The sequence below is a fragment of the Lipotes vexillifer genome, unplaced genomic scaffold (genome assembly GCF_000442215.2).
Source record: "Lipotes vexillifer unplaced genomic scaffold, Lipotes_vexillifer_v1.1 scaffold916, whole genome shotgun sequence".
NCBI classification, from domain to species: Eukaryota; Metazoa; Chordata; class Mammalia; order Artiodactyla; family Lipotidae; genus Lipotes; species Lipotes vexillifer.
Genome location: NW_006798383.1, coordinates 4778827 through 4798685, shown reverse-complemented (window position 1 = coordinate 4798685; position 19859 = coordinate 4778827). Strand labels below are relative to the sequence as shown.

The 19859-nt window shown below is 48.4% G+C and overlaps 1 protein-coding gene across 1 annotated transcript in view; it reads right to left on the bottom strand.

The window, feature by feature from the left end:
* The window catches only part of SORCS3 (sortilin related VPS10 domain containing receptor 3), a 616865-nt gene extending 598174 nt beyond the window's left edge, over positions 1-18691 (bottom strand). The window contains 1 exon segment of the mRNA XM_007470447.1: positions 18028-18691. Coding sequence (XP_007470509.1) covers positions 18028-18654 — 627 coding nt within the window. The 5' untranslated portion in view covers positions 18655-18691.
* Positions 18692-19859: the final 1168 nt, after the last annotated feature.

Here is a 19859-nt window from a genome sequence, read left to right as displayed (position 1 = left end):
AGGTGTTACAAAAGAGCACTGGACTAGAAGTCAGAGAGATGGACATTGGTGTGGGCCCTTCCACTATCTTGGTGAATTTAAACATTCCACAGTCTCTCTTGGCCATATTTTTCAAACCTGGAGAAGGATGTGGTTAGATCATTATGTGTTCTTTCCAGCTCTAAAAATACTGTCTCTGAATTATTTATATTTTAAGAGGATCTTGGAGAGAACAATGTTTAACCCAAAGGAATGACTCTTGAATTGTGAAGTTTCTGCTCCCCCCCACCGACAAAAAAAAATTGAGCACAGAATCCTTTCTGCTGCCCCTCAAAATCACAGCACAAGAATGAGCAACTTTTCCTATGATTTGGTAACAATAGCATTCCCTTACACATGTCTGGAAATGTATAGCTTATAATGCCCTTTCAAATATATGATTTCATTTTGATCCCTGGAACTAATATACAGATGAGAAAACGTGAATCTCAGATGTTGACTGATTTGGACCATTGCATAAAGCTGATAGATGATGATGTGGAGGCTGGCCTTCCAGTTTCAGTTCAGTCACAACCAAAAGGGATGCTCCTATGTGTACCTTGCTCTTGGATTCAGAGTCCTCTTGCAGCATGAGCCTGTTCATACGACCACTAAGCTATCATCATCACCATCCCCAGTAATTTCTTTTGAGGCCATAATAGACACTAAGTAATAGCTGTTGAAATATCTAATAAAGATGCTAGTACTGTTTCAACACATACACCTGAAAACCTGCCAACTCCATCAACAGGTCAGATCAGCTCTGCTTAGAGGTGTGTGCACATAATACTCACGTGTGCACACGCATGACCTCCCTACTATTTACTCTCCTCATCTCAGCTCATGAAAAAGGCCCACTGAAGAGTCCTTTTTTCCCAGACAATTCTTTCAGCATTCCTCAGTCTGGACTACAAAGAGGCTTGGCTGAGGCAGGGGATTGTCAAGGAACCACAGTGCTTCTCTACTGCCTGCCTGTGTTCAGTTACCGGGTGTGACAACGGTGTTTCACACAATATTATCAACTCTGCCTCCTAACACCATTTCTTTAAAAATTCATAAGTATGCACAAAAGAAAACACAAAACAAAACCAGAAGAGGGAAAAGGCAATCTTGAAATCTATTTGACTGCAGAAGAGTATGTTCCTGCAGGCATAGTAGGTATTAATAATTCAACAAAACATTACAGTAATTACTATACTTTGCAAAATCACAACAGTGCACTTTCACACAACTCCTACCAACCTCCCTGAAACTGCCATTAATAAATAAAACACAATTCCCTATATTAAATTTGTTGTTTAAAAACTAAATATTTTATCAGCACTAATGTATTTTAAATACTCAGTCAAGACCAAGAAAATCCCTTACCCCACATTTCTCCCCCCTTTAAGTGAAATCCCATCTTCCCCGCTAGAGCAGAAATCGACTTCAACTCTACCAAGAATACACTGAGTGTTAGGGCTTGAAGGCCCTCATGGAAGGATCTGAGGACCACTCAGCTCGAACACTCTGCTGGAATCCGATCAGGCTGTTGGAAAGAAAATGAGAAGGGAGAAGGAAAAAGAGTGGAAGATTAATTCTTTTGGACCATGAATCTGACCTACTTCATTCGGCTCCAGGAAAAGCAGCCATGAAAAGAACCAAGAGAGGTGAGTGGCAGGAAACCACCAAAAAGACACACTTAAGTATAGCCCTGAGCATGTATGAGATTAATGATCTTGAAATATAACCGAGCCTCCCTTTACACTGTAGTCATGGTCCCACAAATTTGCTACATCCAGTCTATCAAATTCTGTTGCTTTTATCTGCTGTATCAGCTTTTGCTGCAAAAGTGCTGCAGAACAAACCACTCGAACCTCAATCATTTACTGTCACAACAATCATTTGTTCTCCTAAGTATACAGGGCAGCTGTGGGTTGGCTGCTCACAGCTGGGCTCGGTTGGGCAGTTCCACTGCTCATGGCTGGGCTGGGCTGGGCTTGGCTGGGAGTGGCTACATACGACTTGTCTCTACTTCTCTACCCAGGACCGGTGGGCACGTTTTTCTCGTGGCTACTGCAGAGCTGCAAGCCAGCATGTAGATACACAATGCCTTCTGATAACTAAGCTTAGAAGTGGCACTCCTGCTATTGGGCAAAACAAGTCACAAGGCCAAACCCAAGGTAGGAGATGGGGAAGAATGCCCCACCCAGAGAGAAAGGGCACTACAAAAGCCCAATATAAGGCAGTTAGAGAGGGGAGTGAAGGACTATACAGAGGAGGCAACAACACAATCAAGCACGCCCGCTGAACAGCTCTTCAGTGGGCTCCGTCTCACCACCTACACTGCCACCACCCAAGCCACCATCCTCTTTAGCCATGGCAACACTCTGGTCTCCTAGAACCCAGCCTTTTCTCCCTCCAAACCACAGGCTGGTCAAATTTAATTATATGACTCTCCGACTTTAAACTTTCCTGAGGCTTACCCCTTTGCTCATAGGACAAAGAATAAACTCCTTCCCAGGGGCCCATATGGCCCTGCTTGGTCTAACCCATGCCTGCCTGTCTAGCTTCATCTCTCACCAGCCCCTAGCCACAAACCCTCTGCTCCAGCCACTCTGTCCCTCTTTCTGTCCCTTTCCGAAACCTTGCTCCCTCATGCCACAGAAGCTGTGTGCCCTGAACACTCTGCCCGTTCCTATTCACCTAACTGACCTTTGCTCATCTGCCTCTGCCTCTCTGCCCTCTCCAAGTTAATGTCGCTGGTGTAACCTTTGATAGTATCACGAACCTCTCCTTCAGAGCGCACCATTATGTACTCTGAGCCCAGCAGCACCTGGCACATAGACGGCACCCCACAAATACCTGTTGAATATCCGATGACATTTTTTAAAGCCATTTTAAATTTTTTAAATAAAAGGTAGCCAAGACTACCTCAGCTGGTTGATTTATATATTAAAGGTATTCAGGTAAAGTGTCTATGGCAAATTGCTCCAGAGAGCATTTATTTAATCTCCCACGCTGTACTGATGATTTTGAATAAATCTGGTTTTAATGAATGAGGTTCCCTTAGAGGGTTAGGCCTCACCAACGGGAACAAAGCCACGGTGTCCCATGCTAGGCACATCCTTTCCCCACCCTCATCAGCCCCCTGAGGGGGAAGCCACACATCATCCAAAAACAGCATATGATGCAAAACCAGCAAGTACTCTAAGAACTTCAAAGACCCAAGGGTAATTTTTTTGACCTTAGATTTCTATGTCCACATGAACCATCAAACCTGTGTGCGACCAAAATAAATTTTAGACGTCAACAATGAAAATAAAAAGTATCACTCAAGCACTGGGTGACTGTATAATGTACCATCTAAGGCAGGATCTTTTGAGAGTTAAAAGGAACCTAGCAATATTTATGTCAGGACACAGGAATAAGCCAGGACATTACCCTGCACTCTCTGAAAAAGAATACTTGAGGATCTACCACAGAAAAATGAAACTCAGCCCAGAAGAGCGGAATGGAATCCCAGAAACAGAGGCACTAATCCAGGAGTAAAGTAAATAGAAATATCAAGATGACAATAGGGAAGCAGGCCTAGAAGGAAATCAGTACAAATTAGAATATCCACTAAAAATACAATTAAGAAGCTGGACTATCTTAGTGCTATGATGAAAAAAACAGATGTTTGTCTTCCTGTGAGGAAGATAAAATAATTAGAAACTCAAGGAAAAACAAAAGCAGACCAAGAAAAATAATCCAAACTAATAGGGCAGAATTCTGAGCAACGGTCATAGCATAAAATAATCTATTTGACCTCAAAGCTCAGAACACTTCTCATCAAGTGACATGGATTTAGTCATGAGGATTACATCTATTTCTAATCATGCTACTGGATTTTTCTGTAGATAATAAAGCAACCGTAATATTTTAAACATTTTCTTAGTTTCCATTTACTGTGGTCTTGATTACATTCAATGTATTTCCTAAGAATGCTCAAATTTAGCACATATTTTACATGACCTCACATTGTTCTTTGCAATATTAGTCTAATAATGTGATTTCCACACACAAGACTATAAGCTTTTTGGGTATCCAGTCGGCATCATAGGCCTCACCAATAGGAACAAAGCCATGGTGCACTCTTTTGCACATTCTCCATCACTAGGCATATAGTAGATGCTCCCCAAACACTTCATATTGTCTGAAAGGAATAAGGCAGAGCAATCAATACAGGTCAAGTCCTGGAACGAATGTTGTTTTTTTTAAACATCAAATTACACTCCCATCTGAGACTTTTATTATATCAGATGTGACTTGAAATAAATTGCACATCATGCCTGGAATAAGAATCTCGAGTTTTTTAACACCACGGTTTGTGTGCTAATGATAGTGTTTCATTTGTGCTGGGAGAAGGCAAAAGAAACACGTGGTCTCAAATCTGCCATGGAAGGACCTCCGGCTACTCAAGGAATAAAGGAGAAGTAATGTGAACTAATACCGTGAGTTCATATCGCCCCCTGCTCATATGGCTCCTGTTCACAGCGCTTTGAAAAGCACTCTTTTCAAAAGGCTGACAGGCGCAGTAGCTCATTATTTAACTGTGACATAAGGGGAGCAAAGAGAATTGTCCCCATTCCACACGTAAAGAAATGACTGACGTAATACCATATCTAGCTTGTGGTGAGATGGGCCTGAACCAAGAGTTGCATAAGTGACTCTTTCATTTTATAGGTATCCAAATAACTTAATTAACATCACACTAAGCAAATTACTGAATGAATGAATGAATGAATGAATGAATGAAAGTAAGTACATCTGCATTGGATAAGGCCAAATTTATATGTGCTTGAAAAAAGCATTCTCCAGTTTTTATTTTTGTTTTTTTTTTTGCGGTACGCGGGCCTCTCACTGTTGCGGCCTCTCCCGCTGCGGAGCAGGGCTCCGGACGCGCAGGCTCAGCGGCCATGGCTCATGGGCCCAGCCGCTCCACGGCATGTGGGATCTTCCCAGACCGGGGCACGAACCTGCGTCCCCTGCATCGGCAGGCGGACTCTCAACCACTGCGCCACCAGGGAAGCCCTCCAGTATTTTTTAATCATAGCTCTAGACCCTTTCCTTACTAATGAGCCCATTAAAATTTTTTTTACTCACAGACATAATAAACTACTATACCTGGAAGGGTCTTCTTTCTCTCACACCTAAGAAACATGTGACTTGCTGAAGAGAGTTAATGTAAATCAGGAGGCCATCTAGACATCCCAACTCTCAGGCCAATAGTCTTTCCAACCTCTCATGATGCCCCTCACTAAGGATATCTCAGAAGGGAAGGTACCAACTGTAAGCTCAGCTGCTTCCTGCCAAAATCGTGACAAAGTCTAAGAAAAAAAGAATCACACCTTATTCTTAGGTGAGAGACTGTCCGTCAGCAGGTAGAGGTCCAAATTTGAGAGAGACGATGTATTGTGAAGACAAAGCACATGCCCTGGGATGGGGAGGGGATCTTTAGCTCTGAGAAATGACAGTGAAAACTAATTTGGGTATGTGTCCCCTCCTCAAAGCCCCAATGCCATATTCGTGCCACTCAATATAACCTGAGCTCCTTCCTTCTGGAAGGTGCCAACCCAAAAGGAAGACCCTCTCACAACTGGGGTCAGTGACTCCATTTCCCTCTCTATACCCAGTATGTACCATGGTAGGGCCTGATGCAGAATTTTTAAAGAGATGAGGGAAATTCCTGATTTGGTGTGATGGATAATTTTATGTGTTAACTTGACTGTGCCACGGAGTGTCCAGAAATTTGGTCAAACATTATACTAAGTGTGTCTGTGAAGGTGTTTCTGGATGAGTTTAACATACGAATTGGTAGACGAAGTAAAGCAGATTGCCCTCCCAATGTGGGTGGGCCTCATTCAACCCACTGAAGGCCTGAATAGAACACAAAGGAAGAGTAAGAAGTTATTCTTTCTCTCTGCCTGTCTTTAAGTTGGTTGGTTGAATCCCCGGACATGGAACTTCATATACTGGAGGGCCAACTGTAAAGTCATACACAGATTTTTGACTGTGTGGAGGGCCATGTCCCTAACCCCACATTGTTGAAGGGTCAAGTGTAGTTTAGTTGGTAGGCGATCCCAGGTGATACTGACTGTGGGGTGGAGAAAGGAGATAGGGATGGGAAGGTAGCCAATAAAGCAAGCAAGTTACCACCTTAGGCAACTGGGGCTTAATCCCACTGGTGGCTCTGGGAGATGGTGTAGAAAACAAGCTTCAGAGTTACCCCCCCCCCCAAAGGGCAAGGGAGCTGGGGTATTTATCCACCAGCTTCGAACAGTCATTGTCAAGTGGTTGCTCCCTACTCCTTGATGGAAATCAATTCCCTAATGCTTCCAGCCTGCACCTGTGTAATCGAAGAAAGCCCCAGTGGGCACACAGTCCCTGGTGCTGGTGGTTAGAAGTCAGGCCAGATTGCAGACAGATGGCAAGTGCAGAGGGCATATGGGCAGGGTACCAACATATCCACTACAAAAGGACAGACACTCAACCTACCCCATTTCCTGCCTAGGTGATAATGAGAACTAACATTTTTTAACCAGTGTAATAGCCTACTATGCTAACCCCTTCAGAGTATTATCTGTAAGATTCACAGCATCCCAGTATTATTCTCATTTTACAGCCAGTGAAACTAAGGCTCAGAGACTTGTTTGAAATCACTGTTGCTTGGGGGCCTTCCCATATCAGAAAAAAAAAAGTCTGAGTTTTGAGAAATCTTCCAGTGAAAAGTTTGCTTTCAAGCACAGATAACACTGAAAGCAACACAGTTATATGAGCAACGCTTTTGCCTCTAAAGATTCTTTCCTCTACCTGCCTCCACCCTGGTAAACAAGCTTCTCTGTATCTCCAGTACCATGGCCTCAAAACTCTTTAACGAAACGAGTTCCCCCAGTACGTGTAATCACATTCAGATATGGCAGCTTGAGCAACTGAAAAAAATGTTCAACTCCGTAATTGTTCTCCATCTCCCACTGAGAACAGATTTTAAAAGGAAAAAGTTCATTTCTTACGCAGCAGTGTACTCTTTAACCTGATTCTACCCATCTGGAAGAGAAACTGCTTACCTCACATAGATGCCAAAAAGGCTTAGAGATGACTGAGTCAGGTACACGGGACCCGGGAACAGGTGAGAGGCCATTGTGATGTCCCAGGGATGCAGACCCTAGGCCTGGAGGCAGCAAGAAGCAGCCAGATTCTTCCCCATTCCCAAGACACGCATTCTTTACCCAGGCAGTTTTAAGTATTTAAGAAAGTACTTATGTCATTCAACTCAATAAGCTCATATTAACTGACCACAATGCCCAAGAAAGTGAGGGAGTGCAAAGGCAGAAAATGCAGAAGAGATGGAAGACCCAAGCCTGAGCATCACTTCTGGCTGCATTTACATCTGGAGTCTTCGTTGAGTCGTTTAGGGGTTGAATGGACAGCAGAACGGCTGTATTTGTACAAAACATCCATTTCCTTTTTTCTCCGGGAAGGGGCTGAATGATCAGTCCCCCAGGAATCAACTGCTCGGTTGCTAATCAATTGTTCATCTATGCGTCACCAGACCAGCCCTCACACAATGAACCTGCAGGCTACTACCGGTCTTCCTCACTCCCTTGGAACAATTCCTCATGCAGGATTTGTTTCATTATTTCATCCTATTTCTTTTCACTTCTTTCCCAGGGCAACACTCCCTCTAGTGTCTGTGTAGGGATCTCAGGTTCCACTCGAAGTGCACAGGGTGCAGGCAAAAAGGGTACAGGCAGGTACAAACCTGTACCTCGATGGTTGTGGATTATTACAAAATATTCATGGGTTTGGCCAATATGATAATACTGGGAAAGAGGCTGCAGATATTATGCAGAGAGCTCCAGCCACGGATATCCCCATTTCATGCCAGGCACAAAGCAGAGGTGGGAGATGGAAAGGAGAAACAAACCTTGAACACCAAGGTCCATCCCATGACTTGGATGAAATGAGTCTTTGGCACTCCAGGCTTTTCTTGTCCACCAGTCCCAGCGGCCCTGTGTTCTCCTATTTTCTATGAAAGCTACACATTTCACTCACTTCCTTCAAGAAGTCTTCCATGATTAGCTGTGAGGTATAATCATGGGTGCCCAAGCCAAGAGAAGCTACTCTCCATCTTTCTGGATGCCTTTCTCAAAACTCCACTCAATAAAAGCCCTGAAAAAATGTTCCACTTATTAGCTGTCCGTTAGTATAATCGTTAACCTGACTCTAAGCACCTGCTTCTAACCATTTCTATTACAAAGTCTGAGTATGAGTTTCAAGCAGCCAGGTCCCCAGCCACTCACACTTCTCTCTTTCACTGTTTCCCTTAGCATGACACAGAAGGCAGACACGCAAAGACTCGTCGGAGTCAGGACATGCACTATGGGAGGTGGCTGAAATGAGCATCTCACTGAGAACTGGGTTGTAGCCAAGGGCTTCGCGATCAGTTCATTGGGAAACTTGGGGGGCAAGTACCTCCTTCCTCTGCTTCCGTGTTTCCATCTGCAAATGAAGGGAAAACCCCTTCTAATATAAGAATAACAACTAAACTAACTAAAATATCTGGAGGACTAACTACAGGTCAGGCATTTCTTTTAAACACTTTGCTATGTACAATATCTTATTTAAACCTTAAAATAGCCCACTGTGAGAGGTACTATTATTATCACTCCCTTTTGTAGATGAAAAACTAGACAAGAGAGGGTGACAACTTGCCCAATGTCACACAGCTATTAAGAGGCAGAGGCAGACAACCCAATTTAAAAATGGGCAGGAAAAAAAAAATAGGCAGGAGAACTGAATAGACATTTCACCAAAGAAGACAGGCAGATGGCCAATGGGCACATGAGAAGATGCTCAACATCACGAATCATTAGGGAAATGCAAATCAAAAACACAATGAGGTATCACCTCACACCTGTCAGAGTGGCTGTCATCAAAAAGACAACAAATACTACACTGTTGTTGGGAATGTAAATTGGTGCAGCCACCATGGAAAACAATATGGAGTTTCCTCAAAAGACTAAAAATAGAACACAGATAGGCACAGATTTGCTCACCAACAGCCCTAAAAGGCTAGCTCTGGGTCCTCTCACCCCAACCCAGTAGGAATGAGTTCCTCTGCTCCCCAGCAAGGAGTTAATAGCAGAAAGCTATCTGTGCAATCCTGAAGTTCTTAGACTCCATTACTTTTTGGAAATTTACTACAGTATGTTTATTAGCATACTATAAAGAACAGCATTTCCATAAATAATTTTTTTTTTTTTTTACCGGTACGCAGGCCTCTCACTGTTGTGGCCTCTCCCGTTGCGGAGCACAGGCCACAGACGCGCAGGCTCAGTGGCCATGGCTCACGGGCCCAGTCGCTCCGCAGCATGTGGGATCTTCCCGAACCGGGGCACGAATCCGTGTCCCCTGCATCGGCAGGTGGACTCTCAACCACTGCGCCACCAGGGAAGCCCTCCATAAATAATTAAAGCCAAACTACACTGATCAAAATAAATGAGCGAAAATGTTCCTGATGATGCAACCAGGCTTGGTTCACTCACTGGCTCAACAAGGTGACTCACAAAAGGCCCCCATTAACAACAGTTAGTAAGATACAGATTGTACATATAAGCAGCTGGTACTTACTGTCTGCAGCCACTGGGTGGGTAGGCAGGATGGCCATAGGACACAGCCAGGAAACAGGAGGGAGGAATCTATTCCTAAGCCTCTCTGGCTAGCCTTGTGTATACTCACCCTAGGCCTCACTCTATCCTACCTATAAAATGGGCAGCACCCTACCTCACTGGAACGAAAATGAGTCCTCTTAGAAGGAAAATGGTCTGTAAAAGCAAGGAGAAAGGAGAAAACCAGCAGTGCATAGGGGATGGCTACAGAGAGAAAGACCAGGAGAGAGTCCACGCTATAGGGTACCATGTTCTGTCTGAGCCTCACACCCTTCATCTCTATGCTGAATGATGTGATGAAAACAATTCCCAAGTGCACTTCCAGCCTTGACATTCTGTCGGTCTAAGATGCCTGTAGCATCTCCCACAGTGATCCCCTCTCCTCTGAGCTCATAGCCTGAAACGACCACTTGACAATTAACCACACATTACCCCGTGATATCTGTCTTGTTGTCATGTGTTATTTAACTTTACAGAAGAGCAGCCTTATACCCAAAACATATTAGAAGGACCCTGAGGCAAATGCTGTCTTATCCTTCTTTGTCTCGCCCTCCATCACAGCCCTAACAACCCCAGAGTCCCCAAAACACTGCCACACACATAGTGAACACTTGGCAAATGGCTGGATATCTTATGTGAGTCCATGTGACCTCTGAAGCACATGAGGAAGAAGCCAGGATTGTTGACTCGTCCCTATTTCCATCCTCTTACTAAGTGGGGTAGAGATGCCTCTACATCTTATGTTAAAAGTTGTATATAAAATATGGGCTTCCCTGGTGGCGCAGTGGTTGAGAGTCCGCCTGCTGATACAGGGGACACGGGTTCGTGCCCCGGTCCGGGAGGATCCCACATGCCGCAGAGCGGCTGGGCCCGTGAGCCACGGCCGCTGAGCCTGCGCGTCCGGAGCCCTGCTCCTCAGCGGGAGAGGCCACGACAGTGAGAGGCCCGCGTACAGCAACAAACAAACAAAAAAAAAAAAAAAGTTGTATATAAAATAATAAGCCAGGTGTATAAACTCAGTGCTATGAAGAGACAGTGTCAACCATCCTCCCCGGGCAGCTAGGGCACTGTCCAGTTCCCAGGGTCAGCTCAGCCAAGTATGTACTGAGCTACGTGCCAAGCACCGGGCCACAGGTCACAAGGCACACATGAGAAAAGCAGAACTCACAGCAGGTGTGGGGGTGAGGTGCTGGTGTAAGCATTTTATCCCTCATCCCTCACCTTCAAAACACTCATAAAATAACCAAGTGAAAACTAAACATAATCAAATGTGTGGTGCAGGCTGTAAATTCTATAAACAGTTAGGAGAAAGAAAAATAAATGCTTCTAAGAAAGGTTCTATAGAGAAGCATGTTTGAATCTTAAACTGAGCCATGAGTAACGGGTGCATCTCAATAGAGGAAGAGGGGTATCCTGAGTGCAGGAGACCTTAAGAGCAAAGGCTTGAGTCAAGAAGGGGTCTGGGACAATGAAGGGGCTGCCTTGGCTAGAGTGAAGGGGCCCATCAGGGAACAGTCAGATGCAGAGCTGGAGAAGCAGATCCAGGACATACGCAGTGAAGAGCCTTGAATGGCAGGCTAAAGGACTCTGGAGTTCAATTCAAGAGGCTAAAGGTACTCAAGCGAGAATGGAGACGTCCTGGGTGAAATGCTCCTGATTATAGGACCTGTCAAGTTATGAACAACCTGAGAAAGGAATCATCGCTATCCCAAGGGACAAGGGTTTTCAATCCCTCCATAGCCTCTGCTCAATGAGACTTGGGACTCACTCATTCACCAACTTGGTCAAACACAGTTGAGTTTCTCTACTGTGTGTAAAGCAGAGCTCGCTCATCTCCACTCTCTGCCAACAAAGTCAGAGCAGCATCCAGACCCTTCTCTCAGTAACCCACCACAAGAGGGGGATGACCATGCTTAGCTAAAGGCCATCCATCCCATAGTGCCACTGCTGCTTACCCAAAGTGGCCCATCAGGCCACCAAACTTGCTGAAAATTCATCCTTTGATATTTTCTCCTCATAGGGAAGTGTCTCAAGCCAGCCAAGAGGCCAAAGGAAGCAGGAAATCAACAGGCGAGTCCAGCCCGCAGGCCTTGGTGTACCTGGCCTTGGATAAACCCTCCAGACACACCCTCCTGTTTCAGCCATCCAGCTTCGTCCCACCCCTCTGCTCCCTAGAGGAAGATCACCCGGTTCCAAAGTGCCCCCAGTTACAGGAGGATTTACACAGCCTAGGACAGAGCAGTTCTCCCTTCTGCCCCCGCTCCCTCCTCAGCCTTCCTGCCACCCAACTCCCTTCCCTTAAATCCAACACAATCTGAGAAGCCACTCCCCGCGTTCCTTCTCTGCCAACTACAAAGCGAGTTCCAACCACTGCATTTCTGCCATCATTAAATTGGGCCTCCCAATTAAGGAGTTTGCAACTTCTGCTTACCCTGGAAATCACTGCAGGATCTGAGAAGCAAATCACTCCCTGTAACCGGGCCATCAGAGAAAAGGCAGAGCAGACAAACAGCCGGTGTGCAGCCCCTCCACTCACCACCCCCGGGGCCTACAGTGACCAGGGGCAGTTAGTGCTGTTATGTTCCCCCTGCATTCCCCAGCTACATCTCAACTGAGATGGCTCCCCTTGTAATATTAATTAAGAACAGATTCTTTTTGGCAAACCCCTGAAGAACAGCTTCTGTGGCAGGCTTTTTTTTTTAACATCTTTATTGGAGTATAATTGCTTTACAATGGCGTGTTAGTTTCTGCTGTATAACAAAGTGAATCAGCTATACATAGACATATATCCCCATATCTCCCCCCTCTTGCATCTCCCTCCCACCCTCCCTATCCCACCCCTCTAGGTGGTCACAAAGCACCGAGCTGATCTCCCTGTGCTATGAGGCTGCTTCCCACTAGCTAGCTATTTTACGTTTGGTAGTGTATATATGTCCATGCCACTCTCTCAGTTCGTCCCAGCTTCGTCCCTTCCCCCTCCCTGTGTCCTCAAGTCTATTCTCTACGACTGTGTTGTTATTCCTGTCCTGCCCCTAGGTTCTTCAGAACCTACTTTTTTAGATTCCATATATATATGTGGTAGCATACGGTATTTGTTTTTCTCTTTCTGACTTACTTCACTCTGTATGACAGACTCTAGGTCCATCCACCTCAATACAAATAACTCAATTTTGTTTCTTTTTATGGCTGAGTAATATTCCATTGTATATATATGCCACATCTTCTTTATCCATTCATCTGTCGATGGACACTTAGGTTGCTTCCATGTCCTGGCTATTGTAAATAGAGCTGCAATGAATATTTTGGTACACGACTCTTTTTGAATTATGGTTTTCTCTGGGTATAGGTCCAGTAGTGGGATTGCTGGGTCATATGGTAGTTCTATTTTTAGTTTTTTTTTTTTTTTTTTTTTATATTTAATCGTATGACAGACTCTAGATCTATCCACCTCATTACAAATAGCTCAATTTCGTTTCTTTTTATGGCTGAGTAATATTCCATTGTATATATGTGCCACATCTTCTTTATCCATTCATCCGACGACGGGCACTTAGGTTGTTTCCATCTCCGGGCTATTGTAAATAGAGCTGCAATGAACATTTTGGTACATGACTCTTTCTGAATTCTGGTTTCCTCAGGGTATATACCTAGTAGTGGGATTGCTGGGTCATATGGTAGTTCTATTTGTAGTTTTTTAAGGAACCTCCATACTGTTCTCCATAGTGGCTGAACCAATTCACATTCCCACCAGCAGTGCAAGAGTGTTCCCTTTTCTCCACACCCTCTCCAGCATTTATTGTTTGTAGATTTTTTGATGATGGCCATTCTGACTGGTGTGAGATGATACCTCATTGTAGTTTTGATTTGCATTTCTCTAATGATTAATGATGTTGAGCATTCTTTCATGTGTTTGTTGGCAGTCTGTGTATCTTCTTTGGAGAAATATCTATTTAGGTCTTCTGCCCATTTTTGGATTGGGTTGTTTGTTTTTTTGATACTGAGCTTGTGGCAGGCTTCTTTATTAAGCCTCTGAGAAGGCAAAATGCATTAAGATATCGTGACACGGGGACTGAGAGCGGGGACGAGAAGGTTAGACGACCCAGCCAAAAGCTATTTGAAAAATCTGTTTGGGAGCCACAATTAGATGCTCCAGTGAGTGAAACACAATTAATCTGATCAAATCTGTCACTATTTTGCACATTAAGAGTAAATATTTTAGAACACCGTCCAGCTGAATTAGTTAAGGGTATGAAATCATGCCTGGGAGAGTCTGTGCATTCCCCCTGCTAGCAGGGTAAGGACGCAGGGTTACCAGCATCTCCCTGTTTCTCTTCACCAAGTTGCAGAGTTGGGCACATGAATTGAATATTATCTGGCAAGTCCTTCCAACCAGACACACTGCAGGGGTAGCAGCCTGCAAATCGCTGTCTCTGGGAGCGAGCTGCAGGAAAGGCATGGGGATCAATCTACGGGAGGGTGCAGCACTCTCACCTCAGCACCAGAACAGGGGATCCCCATCAAGGCTTACAATGCCGAGGTGGCCCAGAAAGCAGGCTGTTGTCTTCACAGCTTTCCACTCTCCAGAGCCATTTGCCAACTCACTGACCAAGCAAGGAGGCGCCTTTCTTCTTTTGAAAGAGAAGAGCCGAATGATGGGTTCTTCTGTGTCCCTGTCAGCCACAGGGTCTGGACTCCCTTTGGGTATTTGTGAAACACTCTCTAGCCCATCAGTCACCAGGATCTCAGCTGGAGACAACCAGAGAGAAAGGCAAATCGCTCTTCCAGAATATAGGCTCCAACAAGCCCCGGTGGCCCAATGGATAAGGCAGAGTACAGGCTCCAAACTCAAGCCCACTCACCTCTCCCCCGAAACACCTGGCAGGGCAAGAAAGGTCAGAGGGGGACCCAGACTCCATCCCCTCCTGGCTCAAGCCTGCTGGGCGCCTCCCCCATTGCCCTCCAAGCTATCCCACCCCACTCCTGGGACCAAAGTGAATATGTGACTCAAGCCTAGAATGAGACTCTCAGACCCTGCGCACATGCTGGGCACACAGTGTGGGGTGGAGGTGCTTCCCTTGCACGTCCACTTCCTTATGCCTGAACGCAAACGGCCAGAGTGGAGTTCAATTTTACATTATACGGGGTAACTGGAAACTCTCCCCAAAAAGGACCTCACGCCAGGAATGAGGTCCACCAGAGGCACTTGGAGGGAGAGCGGGAAGCCTCACAATGTGTTAACAATTAGACTGGTGGCCTTCCCAGAGAAGGATACGTTTAACACCCTTTATGTCGGAAAGGAAGATGGAATTCTCTTTTCATGTCAAAAAAGCTTGGTGCAAGGACCCATGTTCTCTGCCTTGGGGACATCTCCAACCACTTTGAAACCAACGATAAAGGGAACTTCCAGAAGGGACATCATCTGCATCACTCCTCACCCTGGCTTTATTTTTATTTATTTATTTTTTTTGCGGTACGCGGGCCTCTCACTGTTGTGGCCTCTCCCGTTGCGGAGCACAGGCTCCGGACGCGCAGGCTCAGCGGCCATGGCTCACGGGCCCAGCCGCTCCGCGGCATGTGGGATCTTCCCAGACCGGGGCACGAACCCGTGTCCCCTGCATCGGCAGGCGGACTCTCAACCACTGCGCCACCAGGGAAGCCCCCTGGCTTTATTTTAACAGCACCTTCTTTTGCTGTCCTCAGGAAAGGAGGAGGGGAGAAAGAAACCAACTGGGTAATGTTGCAGAAACTGGTTTTCTAGCTCCTCCCCCAGGGTTGTTTCCTTAAAGTCTCTCAAAGGCAGGGCCATGTTAACCTGTTTCCTCGTCTTCCTCAGAGCAGCACAGACCTACACTCAAAGAAGCCCTTCTCACTGGAATTGCCTGTGAAGCATCATCAAAAGAGGCAGGTCCAGCCCAAAAGCTAAAGAGGCAGTAACTCTCTGGACCAGAGAGAGTAGACACCATGGGGTCCCTGCACTCACCTGTGCTGCCTTGTCCTTTGCTTGGACAGTAAGACTGGCCATAAGCACAACCAATGAACCCCTGAGGAGCTATTAATGAACTGCCCAAATCGCATCACTGTCACTAAGGACTCCAAGGCCAACTGATCCACTCCTCAGGCCCTCTGCACGCACTTTTAACTGAAGAGCCATTTCCCTGGGGGGTATAGGGCTAAACTTGCCCCCTCACTTCCTCTGCTGTATAAACTGCCTTGAAGATGGGCAGAGAAGGCCATGCACATTTAATTACTACTTGCAGAAAGCACTCTTTAACACCCCATCTTCAGGGAATTTGTCAACACACGAAAATGATCCTTAAAATAAAAGCAGAAACGTAAAAAAACTCTTTAGGCAGAGTGAATTTATATTGTCCAAATGTGGCAGTGTTAAAATCACAGATACGTGAATACATCACCTCCTCCTTCTCCTAGGGGTACATTTATTTCCACACATCCTGTCCATCCTCCTCATGGAGTAAGAACACGAAAAAAATAACACACATACACACAATTCCTCACTATCAAACTAAAAGGAAGTTGAGAGTCACAATCCCTGCGGTCAGAGAATTACCTCTCTCTCTCCACACACACACACACACACACACACACACACACACACAGTCCTTCCGGGACTTGTAAGTCCTCAATCACCCATCCCTCCAAATGCACAGGTTGCCCACCGCCCAAGTCCAGAGCTGTCCACTGCGAAGCTATGGGGGGCCTTCACTGGAGGAAGGCAGAGTCAGCCACCACGCTGCTGGTAAGCTGGACTGCCTGCCCAGATGCTTCCAACCCAGGCTGGGCTGCCTGCGTGGTGCTGTGTGTCAGTAAGAACCAAGAAATCTGTGCTCGGTATTGCTGATGTGCTGCTCTCTGCGGACTACTGGCTTTCCTATTATTCACCACTCACCCCTGTGACACCCCCCAGGCCCTGTTAAAATAAGGCGAAAATTTCCCAGGGAAATCTTTAATGTCAGTCATGAAGAGAAATATAAAGGGAGCGGGGGCTGTGCTTTCCCATCAAATGAGCTCCCCAAAGCTGCCAGTACAGACATCCGTCATCCTCCAGACTCTGCCCAGTGACGGGCTCTGATCTGATCCTCAGAGCCAGAGATGAGGAAAGGATTTTTGCAGGACTGGCTGAAGTGGGGGCCGAGGAAGGCAGGGGAGTGGAGTAAATCGTCGGAGGCCGTCCCCTCTCTTCCCCGAGGGGCATCCCCCACGGATCCTGGGCTGGACTGCACGCGCTGGCTGCCAGCTGTGGGAGTAGGGTGGGGAGCTCCTCCGGCCCGAGCTGCGGGCTGCGCAGACGGTACTCTGCGCCCGGTGCCTGGCCGCGGGCGCCGGAGCCGCCCGCGTGGACTCCAGGGCGCCACCTCTCGAACAGCAGCTTCCAGGTTAACCTGGCAGCGGAGAGGGAGGCGTGGAGAGGTGCACAGAAAGCACCGGGACCCAACTCCACTTGGTGAGTTTGTCGTTGCAGGACTCAGCGGCCGGGGCAAGTATTTTGCTCAGCGATTTACGTGTTCTTGTGCTTGCGTGAGAACGAGGGGTGCAGGATGGGTGTTGAATTTCACTTCACACTTTAAACTTTTTTTTTTCTGCCCCTCCTATAGCTTTTCGGGGCAGCTGCCTGTGTTGTTTATTCTTTTTTATTCTTAACATCTTTACTGGAGTATAATTGCTTTACAGTGTTGTGTTAGTTTCTGCTGTAAACTAACAAAGTGAATCAGCTGCATGCTGCCTGGGTTTTGAAGGGGGAATCAGGGTTGCCTGAAGGCCCAGCCTCCCCTAAGACTGGGAGAAAGTGCGCCTGGAGCCCGAGGCAGCATCGTAAGCCCGGCGGGCAGGAGTACCAGAGTCCGAGCGGCCTCAGTCTCCTGGCTTTCCTTCGCGTGATTGGAGGGGAAAGGGGGGAAGCCCGGGCAGTCGCAGAAACCCGTCAGTCTATCCAGCGGTTTTTTCCCCAAATCAGTCTATGTCCTTACCGAAGAATTCACAAACACCCACGGCAGGAAAACTGACTCACCAAGCCAAGTACCAGAGAAAGTGGGCACTGATCCCGTAAAGGACCCTCTTCCTCTCCCCTCGGGGAGAGGGTCTCCGGTAAACAAAAGCACAGGCTGTCTTACAACAAACTCCACTAACCTGTTGGGGGTGTGGGGAAAGAGGGATGAACCAGTCTGTCTGAAAGTCGAGGAGCCCCCCTGCCCCTGCCTCCACCTAGACCCAGAGCAACTATCTGCCCATCGTTCCCGCCCCCCCCCACCCATTCTCCCTCGCTGTCGGCAGAGAGATCCGCCGCCGGGTGGGTACTCACGCTGCTGTTGTGTCCCGACCAGTGCACCATGGCTTGGTTGTGGGCCGAGTCCCCGGTCAGCGCGAACGAGGTGCTGGGTAGCCGGAGCTCTTCGGCCGCCGACCCCCCAGCCCGTGGTGCCTTCACCTCCTCCCGGAGACCCTTGGCCAGAGAGCGGCTTCCTTTGGAACCATCGGCTAAGACAGTAGCCTGGGTGTCTCCGCGTTCCAGGGCACTGGGGGACTGCGCCCGGCGACTCCTCCTTGTACCGCCAGGCTTGCCAGGAGCCGAGATGCCCCGTCCCCGCTGCGCGCCTGCCGGCAACAGCCCTCCGGCTTCTCCCTGCTTCTTTCTACCGCTGCCTCCGCCTGGCTGGGGCAGTGGCTCTGGCCCCGGCCGGCGCCCCAGTGCGGCGCCTCTCCGTACACTCGCCAGCTCCTCCGGCCACTGGCTTGCCACTGCCCGCAGCGAGAGAGGAGGCAGCGCCGGGGACCGCGAAGCCAGAGCCGCGAGGCGCCCAGGACCGCCCGTTGCGTCCCAAGTGATCTCGGCGCCGGCCAGGACCCACGTCGACAGGAGCAGGAGCCCGGTCCGGGCGAGGGGCGCCCGGGGCCAGCCTGCGGGGCGCTCCATGCGCGCCGCCTCCATCCCGCTGCGGCTGCCGCGGCTCGGGCTGCCGAGTGTGTGGCGCCCGCCCGAGGTGCGGGTCGGTGTGGGGGGTGTGCAGGCGCCGGTAAGCGAGCAAGCGAGTGTGTGTCGGGGGAGAGCGGAGGGGGCGGCCGGGAAGGAGGTGGCTCGGCCTGGTGCGCCTTGCTGGTCCTCTCCACTCTTCCCTCCCGGCTCCTGATGGCTTGCTCTCTCCTCCACGGGGCGATTCCAAAACCTGAGAAAAATTAATAAATGCCCCTTCGGTGTTTGTTTTGTTTTTTTTCGTTAAAACAAGATTCCCGCAAAATCTTTCCCACCGAGCTCCTCCAGAATTTTTTTCAGAGGGAGTATTCAAAGGGAATACGAAAATCCTCTTTTAAAATATGAAAATGAAGCCCAATCCAGGAGGAGTGGCTGGCGACGGACCCCAATCCAGGGTCTCTCTAAAACCCAGCCTCCAGCCTGCTTCCCAGCGAAGAGTTAGGAGCCGCTTCTGGCCGCGTTTAGGGGGTTACCGTCCGGGCCTTTTGTGGGGGTGGGAGATGGCGCGCAGGGAGGGTTGGGGGGCCTCGAGGGAGGAGGAGGAGGGTTAAGTGTTTTCAGCGCCAACTCTTCGGGTTGGGGAGCCAAAGGGGAGCCCGGAGCCTTCAAGCAGGAACGCAGTTGGCGGAAGCCGAGCGCGGGATGGACTGGGGGACTCCGCTCCCAGGTCCCTGGCCTGCCCCTTCTGCCACCCCCCTCCCACCGCGTGCCTCCGCCCTGTGCGGGGGCTCGGGGAGTGCATGCGTGCGCGTGCGTGAGGGGGGGGCGAGGGGTGCGCCCGAGGCTGGCGGGCCAGCGGGCGCCCAGGGTGGGGGGTACCTGGCTGAGCCAAGGGTGCCTGGGTGTGCGGGGGCGCGCGGCTCTCTGCGTGCGCGTTTGCACGCGTATGTGTGCGTGTTGGTGTGAACGATGGGATGTGAGGCAGGGAGGGGTGCGCTCGGGCTGTGGGCGAGCGTGGATCAGGCACGGGCTGTGTTTGCATTTCCAGGAACCTGCGAGTCGTCTGAAAGGCAATATTGAGAGCGAGGCCAGGCAGGCGGTTCTGCATAGCCCGCTCCTCCTGGCGCCCCGCGCACCCATAGTCCCCCAGCGCTAGCGGACGTAACCGGATTGTTCCCGGAGCCTCCCGAGGGGCTAGAGGATAGAACTAGGAGGCGCCGGCC